This window comes from Centruroides sculpturatus, unplaced genomic scaffold, assembly GCF_000671375.1.
Source record: "Centruroides sculpturatus isolate CEXI.00-Female unplaced genomic scaffold, Cexi_2.0 scaffold1785, whole genome shotgun sequence".
NCBI classification, from domain to species: domain Eukaryota; kingdom Metazoa; phylum Arthropoda; class Arachnida; order Scorpiones; family Buthidae; genus Centruroides; species Centruroides sculpturatus.
In genome coordinates, this window is record NW_019386748.1 from 31,427 (window position 1) to 40,687 (window position 9,261).

Sequence of the window (9,261 nt, forward strand, 5' to 3'; positions counted from 1 at the left end):
TATAGTTACAAGAGCGTACCGAACTACTTCGGCTATGGCATTACAAGTCTTTGCAGGGGAGTTACCTTTAGATTTGGAGGTCAGCTTGGCTTATTATAGATCGATGATACGTTCAAAATTATCCTTTACTATTGGTGGTTTTAATTATCCTGCAGACTGTCAAGGTCTGACAGATGTTGCTATTCGTCGATTGGTCAGGAAACAATTGATTATAGTATGGAATAGAAGATGGGTAGATTCAGAAAAGGGTAGGGTAACTGCCATGTTTTTCCCTACTGTCTTGGAGCGGCTGCGGGCACGCTGGGTTCAGCCTGACTTTTTTATAAGTCAGGTATTGACGGGTCATGGTGACTTTCGGGCAAAATTGTATACTTTTAAATTGGTTAATAACAGTTTATGTGAGTGTGGGGCCGAGGACACGTTGTGTCATTTTCTGTTCTCGTGTCCATTTCTACAGCATTTGAGGAAAAATTGTATATACTTACGTGATGATTTTAATTATGAACGTTTATTGCGTAGATTTATAACTGATCAGTTGATTTATACAAGGGTTTTTAAGGTTTTGAGGGAAATGTTTTTAGAACGTATGAACATACGAAATGTACATAGGGTTTAATTTTATTATATATCTTCTTTATTGTCCGGTTATATAGTTTTTATCGATTATTTTATAATTATAATTATAGTTAGGTTATTAGGTTTTTCTTTATAGCATTAAGCTGCTGAGAAGTCATATTTTGACATGTGCAGCAGGATGACTTTTAGGACATTTGGGACACTTGTCCCTATCTACTCCTCTCTAAATGGGGGTTTGGTGCTTATTTGCGCCACCCCAACTCGAATGTACCAGCTTTGTCGTGGCGGAGGGGCTCAGTACCCAGGCACACTTTGCCTAATTCAGCAATGCTGTGCTGGCGTGTGTCCTGGGGAAGCTAATGGTGCAGCGGGGGATTCAGGTGTTGACCTGTCTCTGAAACTATATCATGTGCTTGGATCACGACCTTAGGGAGAGAGGATTGAAGGCTGTCCCCGAGGTTACAGGAGTAAAACTGGGGGTGCACACCTGGGGCGCCCCATAGTGAGGGGCCCGGCGGGCCTAGCCAGCCTTAGCTGGCAGCCCTGATCAGGGGCGAATAATCTTGCCCCCTGTCGGAGTGCAGTGTGGCGCCCTGTTCAGGTCCCTCCGGCAGGGGGTGGGGGCCACTCCCGAGGCCATGGGGCCTGCCTTTGGTCCTCTCATAGGCCCTGGGCGTGGTTTGGGTGCATGGTGTGGTGGATGGGGCTAGGTTGGCACCTGGGTCTGAAGTGGGGGGATTGTTTCGTCTAAAAATTTAATATGAATAGCGATAAGAAAAGTAAAAAGCTTACAAGTGCGGGGAAAAAGGGGGAGGGTTGCCTGACCCTCAGCTAGTGTGGGGTATAGAAGTAATTTTAGTGCGGATGATACTATAGGAGGAGGTAAGTATTCTGGTGTTGGTTATTTGCAACAGGCAGAACATTTATTAATTGATTTCCGTAAAAGCGTACTGCATAAAGATTGTCGATTGTCTCAACAAAGATCTGGGGCACTTATAGATATATTTGGACAGGTGTATGGTATGGTGAGAAATTTAGTGTTGGAGAATGAGAAGTTATTGGGCAAATTAAGTGCTTTAGAGTCTAAGGATAAAAGTAGTGTGCCCAGTGATAGGGGTCAGCTTTATTCTCAAATTGTTATGAGTACGGAATTTCGAGATGATAAAAAAGATGTAGATAATGTAGTTATGGTACATGGTTTACCTGAAGTGGAAGATGAAGAGGCGAGAAAAAGGTTTTTAAAATGTATAAATCCTTTAAAGGATATGGTTAGATTGCAAACTGTTCAGAATCTACGGAATGGAGGTTTAGTGGTGACTTTGGCTTCAGATAAGGATAAGGATAGGTTGCTAGAAAATACATTATTAGAGAGAGAGGGTTTAAAGTTATCAGTACCAGTTCGTAGGAGGCCAAGATTGTTGTTAACAGATGTCCCTCGGGATGTACAAGGTGATGATTTATTGCGATTAATTTTGGAATTGAATAAAGATTTGATGTATGGTGACAGGACGGTTGATTTGGAAGAATTTAAGGAACACTTTAAGTTATTATATAGAACTGGTAAAAAGCGTAAATTATTGGTGAATTGGATTATTGAGGTATCACCAGAGTTTCGTAAGTGTTTGTTAAGGTTAGGTAGACTATATATTGAGTATAGGTCATGTCAAGTAAAGGATTATTATGAGATCTCCAAATGTTACTGTTGTCAGTTGTTCGGTCATATTGCAAAGTATTGTCGGCAAGAGAATGGAAATTGTTATAAATGTGGTGAACAGGGCCATCAGTCAAAAGATTTTAAGATTCAGCATCCATTGAGGATTTGTATTCCGTGTCGTCAAGCAGGTAGAAAATACGATCATTTTTCGCGGGAAAAAGTTTGTAGTACTTATCATGTTATGTTAGCAAGATATAAACAAAATATAGATTATGGCTAGAGACGTTGATTCATTAAGTTTTAAAGTAGGACAACTTAATATGCAGCGTAGCAAGTTAATTCCCGATGAATTAGGATTGTGTATAAATAAATTTAATTATGATGTTTTGATCGTACAAGAGCCATATGCTTATAAGAATAGAATGAGGGGGTTTGGAGCTAAGATTAAAGTGGTTCAGTGTTTGGATCAAACACCTTGGGCTGCTTTAATTGTTTGTCAGGAGCGTTGGTCAGTTATGCAATTAAGTCAGTTTACTTCGGGCACTTGTGCTGCGGCACAATTTGCCAGGGAAGGTTTGGCTATTTATGTAGCAAGTTTCTATTTTCCCCCGAACGATGATATTCGAGTTTCAATCTTAGAGATGGAGAGGGTATTACAAGCTCTACAGGATCAGTTGGTTATAGTTGGTGTGGATAGTAATGCTAAAAATCCAATATGGGGTAGTGATAGGATTGATGATAGAGGGGAGTTATTGTTAGGTCTTTTTAGTCAGTGGGGTTATACTGTGCTTAATCGTCAATCTGAAATTCCTACTTTTAGGTCCACGAGGGGTTCGTCCTTTGTGGATGTTGCGGCTTACTCCGCTGGTTTATGTAATTATATGAGGGATTGTGTGGTTACACATGACTTTACGTCGTCTGATCATGCTTTGATAAATTATGAGGTTCAGTTTGGTCATGTAATGCAGATTGGGGATGACGGTGGTTATTCTGGGGTGATTGTTGACTGGCGTAGATTTATTGGTATTATCAGATCCCATTTACAAGTTAATAAGGTTCCATTAGTAGAATCAATATTGATGTTATTGAATTATGTAATATAGTACATTCGGCCTTTTATAAGGCTTGTTATTGTATACGGGGGGGTTAAGCGTAAACGGAAGTTTAGTAAGAGGTGGTGGTCGGATGATTTGGATTTGTTGCGTAGGAAAGTTTTTAGATTGCGTCGTTTCTATCAGAGAGAACGGGATGTAGTATTACGACAGGTTAAATTACAGGAGTATCGGTTGGAATATGGAATTTATAGGAGGAAGATTTTTAAGGCTAAACAGAATAGCTGGCGTAATTTTGTGGAATCAACAGTTAACCGGAATTTGTGGGGTTTACCCTATAAGATAATTCGGGAAAAGATTTCTATGATGAATGTTTTGTCGTCTATTCAGGGAGAATGTGAGTGTTCCCTAGATTGGAGAGATAGTGTTAGGAATTTATTTAAAGTTTTGTTTCCAGATGATGACAGTATTGGTGATACGGTGGAACAGAGTACAATTAGGAGAGAAAATTTTTCTTATAATATAAATAAGTTTTCTGAGCCGTTTTCGATGGATGAACTTAATTATGTCGTAAATACGCTTAAGGGAAGGCGTGCGCCAGGAATAGATGGTATCACGTATGAAATGGTACGTAGAGCATTTCCAGTTATAGATTCATACTTGTTACGACTTTATAATAATTGTTTGATTTTGGGTGTTTTCCCGAATCGATGGAAGGTGGCTAAGGTCATAGTATTGTTAAAAAGTAGGGATAGAAATCGATGTGATCCTAAATCTTACCGGCCTGTGTGTTTACTGTCTGTACTGGGAAAAATATTTGAAAAATTATTAAAGATTAGACTTAGAAGGTTGTTCGTGGGATATATTGATGAAGGCCAGTATGGTTTTAGAGAGAAACTTTCTACTAAGGATGCTATTCGGAGGATTAGAATGCGGACAGAGAACTTTAACAGTAAATATGTTTTAGGATTATTTATGGATATCTCCGGGGCATTCGATAATATTTGGTGGCCCGCCGTGCTATGGACTTTGTGCATTCGTGTTTGTCCACGAGATTTGTATAAAGTAGTTCAGGATTATTTTTGTAACCGTTTGGTGAGGTATTATCATGGTGATGATTACGAGGAAAAGGTTGTTAGTAAGGGATGTCCTCAGGGGTCCGTTTTGGGCCCTGAAATGTGGATAATAGTTTTTAATCAGGTGTTAATGGAGTTACGTAGATTGGGATACGAGTTTGTCGCCTATGCTGATGATATTGCGGTTTTGGTGGGAGGAAATAGCTGAGCCCAACTTGAAAAACAGCGGAATGAGGTTTTCCGGGTGATGATGGGTCACTTGAATAGTTTGAAGTTAACACTTGCTCCTTTAAAGTCGGAGATGATGTTACTCAGGGGTTCCCTCAGTCCGGATCGTCCCCCCCAGCGTGCATGCGGGTACTGTGGCAATTCGTATGGTGAAGACAGTCCATTACCTTGGCGTAAGCCTCGGAGCGGGTATGTCTTTCTCCTATCATATTAAGGATGTTGCTAACAAAACAGTAACTCAGTTTGGGAAGCTTCAGGGTCTGTTGGGCTCAGGGTGGGGGCTGCGGCTTCCTGCCCTGCGAATCCTGTACAGACACCTGTTTGTTTCTGTTGTTGTTTACGCAGCTGGTGTGTGGGGCGACGCACTGGGGGCCCTGGATAGAAAGAGGCTACTTCAAGCCCAAAGGGTTGCACTTTTATTAATGACCTGGGCCTACCGGACAACCTCGACAGACGCTCTTCAAGTGATTGCGGGGGAGCTACCTCTGGATTTGGAGGTCAGGGCCCATTATTATAGGTTTTTGGCAAAGTTAAATATTCCATTTGTGTTGGGGACGCTATCCTTCCCTCAAGACTGCTATGGGTTGCTGTTATCTAAAACAAAAAAAGTAATTAGGCAACAATTACTTTTTGAATGGAATGTTCGTTGGAATAATTCAATTAAGGGTAGACAGACTGCATTGTTTTTTCCGACAGTAATGAGCAGGGTCCATGCTCGGTGGGTGATGCCGGATTATTTTGTGAGTCAAGTGCTCACTGGTCACGGAGATTTCCGTGATAAATTATTTGGATTTAAATTGGTGGATAGTAATCGTTGTGAGTGTGGGGTTGTGGATGATCTCATTCACTTTATGTTTTTCTGTTCGTATCTCTCAGCTTTACGATCTAGGTGTGGCTATTTAGATGATAGTTTTAGTAATAATAATAGATATTTTTCTAAATTAGTTTCCTCTGAGTATATCTACAGGAGGGTTTTTAAAGTTTTAAAATATATGTTTTTAGAACGGATTAATATACGTAATAGTAGTATTTTATAAGAAGTTGTTTTATTCTATCTTAATGTCCGGTTTTAATAGTATATTTATTTATTTACTTATTTGTATTTTAGGAATAGATTATAATTATTGGAATTTCTGCCGAGATGTCATAAGACAAGTGCGGTAGGGTTAGCTTGGGACTATTGGGACGCTTGTCCCTATCTACTGGAGTGGATTGTTCCGCTGAGTGGAGAGGCTGTGTGCAGATCGTGCTCCGCGTTTTTTCGAGATTTTAGTAGTTTAACTTTTTACATCGAAGTTTTTTGGTGTGGTGTGTGACAGTGCTATCGGATAGGATCCTACAGACGTTGAATTTATTTTTCTGGACCCATTTTTTACGGAGTTATGAGAGAGTAAAGTTCATAAAAGTTAAACCGTTTTTCCGGACTTATATGGACCGATTTTCCGGAACCGGTTCCATCGTTGGGAAGAACATCATAAAGTGAGTACATCCTCCAAATTTGGTTTTATTTGGCCCGGTTGTTCTCCTGTTATTGGACTTTTTGCTTCATTCTTTGGCGGGCCGCATCGGGCTTAATTTGGACTATCACTCCAAACTTTCGACATCATCGGGGGCCCACTGGCAACTGCTTGATCTTGGCAAAGTTTCAACTCTGTGCCCTTAGTGTGATAAGAGATATTGCAGTTTTAAAAATTTACTACAAGTTCAGCATTGCAGAGGTCAATAACCTCCAACGGATTCTACAACCGTCGCTTCGTTTATACGGCCGGATCTTGACAAGCGCTTCCATTAACTTCCGGAGTTGCGGATACCGAATAAATACGGACTTTACAGATGAAAATAGAAACATTTGACTATACAATACCTGTAGAGTTCATTGATTGTACCTCTGGATGTACTGTGATTTATTGTTTAGATTTAAGTAGCCTTAAGTAGTGTAAGCTAGATTTACCTATCGTTTCTCTCTGCTCTGCCTGGTGTAACCCGACAGAGCAGAGCCGTTTTGGAACTAAGGTTCCCACTGTTTACATCTCTTCAGCTTTGGGGAGGTACATAACAAGAACACAGGGGACTGGGTAGCTTTAAGTGTGGTGTGCTCTACAATTGTGTTAACTATGGAAAACTTTCATAAAGAGGCTAATTATATCGTCGAAGAAGTGAAGAAGTATTTTTATTTTTTATTTTATTAAAGGTAATAGGAGGCATTACTCGTAGGTATATCCTCAAAGAGATGAAAAGAAGTGAGAAGAAGGTAGACGTAAGTGAAAGGTTTTGGCAGGTGCCGAAAGGGGGTGAAGACAGTAGGAAGAAAAAATAAGAGGAAGAGGGAGGTCATGAGCTGCATCACATAGTTTATTTTAAAACCACAAAATTACTAGATATAAAAACATAACAAAATAATGTACATTTGGAATGTAAGGCGGCAGCAGTATTTAAATTCCCACTTGGAATAGACACAGCTGCTTAAAGATGCTAACAAACAATTGTACACAAAGAGCAAACAACTCAATTCGCGTGTTGAAAAGAACCAGCTACCTGCTGGTGTTGAGTTCTAGCGCCTTTGTGGCTGAAACAAAAGCAGTGAGTTCATTGTAGATGTTTTTATTTTCAATTAAAACACTAGTGTCGCACGGCCAGGCAATGCATTCTTGAAGAACAGCGTGGATCAGTTTGTTCCTCTGTTGTTGAAATTTCTTGCAGTAGTATATCAAGTGTTTGTTATCCTGATTAGAGGTGCCATCACATTCACAAGTAGGAGTAATGCTATGGCCAAACCTATAGAGATAGAAAAGTGAAGAAGTATGCATCAGAAAACCCTAATGGAAAATTTTGTGTGGAATATCATATGCAATACATCACTAAGCAATTCAATAGATTGATTGTGCTGGCAGAAGCCTATATGACTGCAGATGTCTATCTTAAAAGAATAGATGACAAGCTTGCACAGTTGGCTGCTAAGGAGAGTCAACATGGAGAAATTTGCACAGACAGCATCATTAGTACTCAAAAAGAAATATTAGGAAAAATTCAGAAGCTAGAGGATAAGGCAGGAGGTCCTGTCTGTCAACCTTTATATAGTGACATGGTTAAAAATGCAGGAACAAGTAATTTTAAACGAGTACCCATGGAAAAAAGGAATACAAATGAGGTTATTCTGGTATATAGCAAGGAGAAAGAAAGTATGACCAGTGAGACTGTTCGGAAAGCAATGCAGGAGAAATTGAAACCCTCTGCTATGAAAGTAGGAATTGACAAAATGAGAAAGGTAGCAGGAGGAGGTGTTGCTATTGAACTCAGTAACAAAGGAGATGCGACTGTTCTGGAGGAACATATAGCGAAAGCCCTACCACAATTGATTACTAAACGGCCAAAGAAACGATGGCCACATGTGGTTATATATTCCGTACAAATGGATATTGCAAAAGAGGAATTAGGTACATTAATATATCAACAAAACGAAGACATTAGTAACTTTATGAGCGAAGAAGACTTTAACAAGCAGTTTATAGCGAAATTTACGTTGGGAAAGCACTCAGCCGTGTATAAAAACTGGGTTGTGGAGGTTTCTCCTACCTTACAGAGACGTCTAATCAACGGCAATAAAATCAACGTCGAGTGGTCGCGCTGCAGGATTGCGGACTTCTGTCCGGTCCTGCAGTGCTTCAAATGCCTTGAATACAATCATGCGGCAAAGGATTGCCCTCACAATGAGCCGATTTGCAGCCACTGTGCTGAAAATCATGTCTATAAAGAGTGCCCTAACAGGGGAAAAGAACCTCTCTGCTATAACTGTAAGAAAGGAAAAAACAGCAACTGCAAACACAACGCACGAGACTCATCTTGCCCTATTTACATGAGAATAAAAAGTAACATTGCTGCAAGAACCGAATATGGACCTGACTAATAAACACGAAATTAGTATCCTGCAAGTTAATGTAGAAAGAAGCATCGCTGCTACCTCCCTACTTAGTAATCAGACAACGAAATATGACCTTATAATGGTGCAAGAGCCATATTGTCAAAACAATGTTCCTTCCTGTCTTCCAATCAGATGTCCTATAATCAAAGGAACAGAAGGATTTCCATGGGCAATTACTGTGGTTTCAAACAGCTGTCTCTCCATTATGAAACATACAAAATATTGTAGTGAATATGTTGTCACCACGGAAGTACTACTACACAATGAAAGAATCATCATAGTAAATGTTTATTTCCCTGGAGAAGCAGACAGTGTTAGCTTCATCAGTAACTTGCAGAAGATTATGCATGATTTCAACAATATAAACATCATGATAATTGGTGATATGAATGCCCATTCCCCGGCATGGGGTGGAGATTACCTGGATACCAGAGGCGGACTATTAGAAGAGTTCTTTGCTTCCAATAACATAATTATTATCAACAACCCTTTCTCATAGCCAACTTTCGTCTCATCCAGAGGCGAAAGCTAGATAGACTTAACAACCTGTAATCAAGAACTTTTTCCACTTATCAGTAACTGGAGAATATTGGAGGAGGATAGTCTAAGTGAACACAGTTATTTAGCCTACAAGATTACAAAGAAAGGAAATAACAACTCCATGGTTCTTAATAAAAGAAATAAATATAATGTATCAAGAGCAAATTGGGATGAAATACAATGCTTTCTACAAGAACATCTCAATGATAATTACTA

The 9,261-nt window shown here is 39.7% G+C and overlaps 3 protein-coding genes across 3 annotated transcripts; all 3 read left to right on the top strand.

Moving 5' to 3' along the window:
* Nucleotides 1–1,598: 1,598 nt before the first annotated feature.
* LOC111615710 lies at nt 1,599–2,510 on the top strand. Its single transcript, XM_023357144.1, has one exon. It carries the CDS (start codon nt 1,599–1,601, stop codon nt 2,508–2,510), a length of 912 nt encoding a protein of 303 aa, XP_023212912.1.
* Nucleotides 2,511–2,550: 40 nt separating this feature from the next.
* LOC111615711 lies at nt 2,551–3,333 on the top strand. Its single transcript, XM_023357145.1, has one exon. It carries the CDS (start codon nt 2,551–2,553, stop codon nt 3,331–3,333), a length of 783 nt encoding a protein of 260 aa, XP_023212913.1.
* A 4,152-nt stretch (nt 3,334–7,485) lies between these two features.
* On the top strand, nt 7,486–8,490 carry LOC111615712. Its single transcript, XM_023357146.1, has one exon. The coding sequence runs from the start codon at nt 7,486–7,488 to the stop codon at nt 8,488–8,490; it is 1,005 nt and encodes a 334-aa protein (XP_023212914.1).
* Nucleotides 8,491–9,261: the final 771 nt, after the last annotated feature.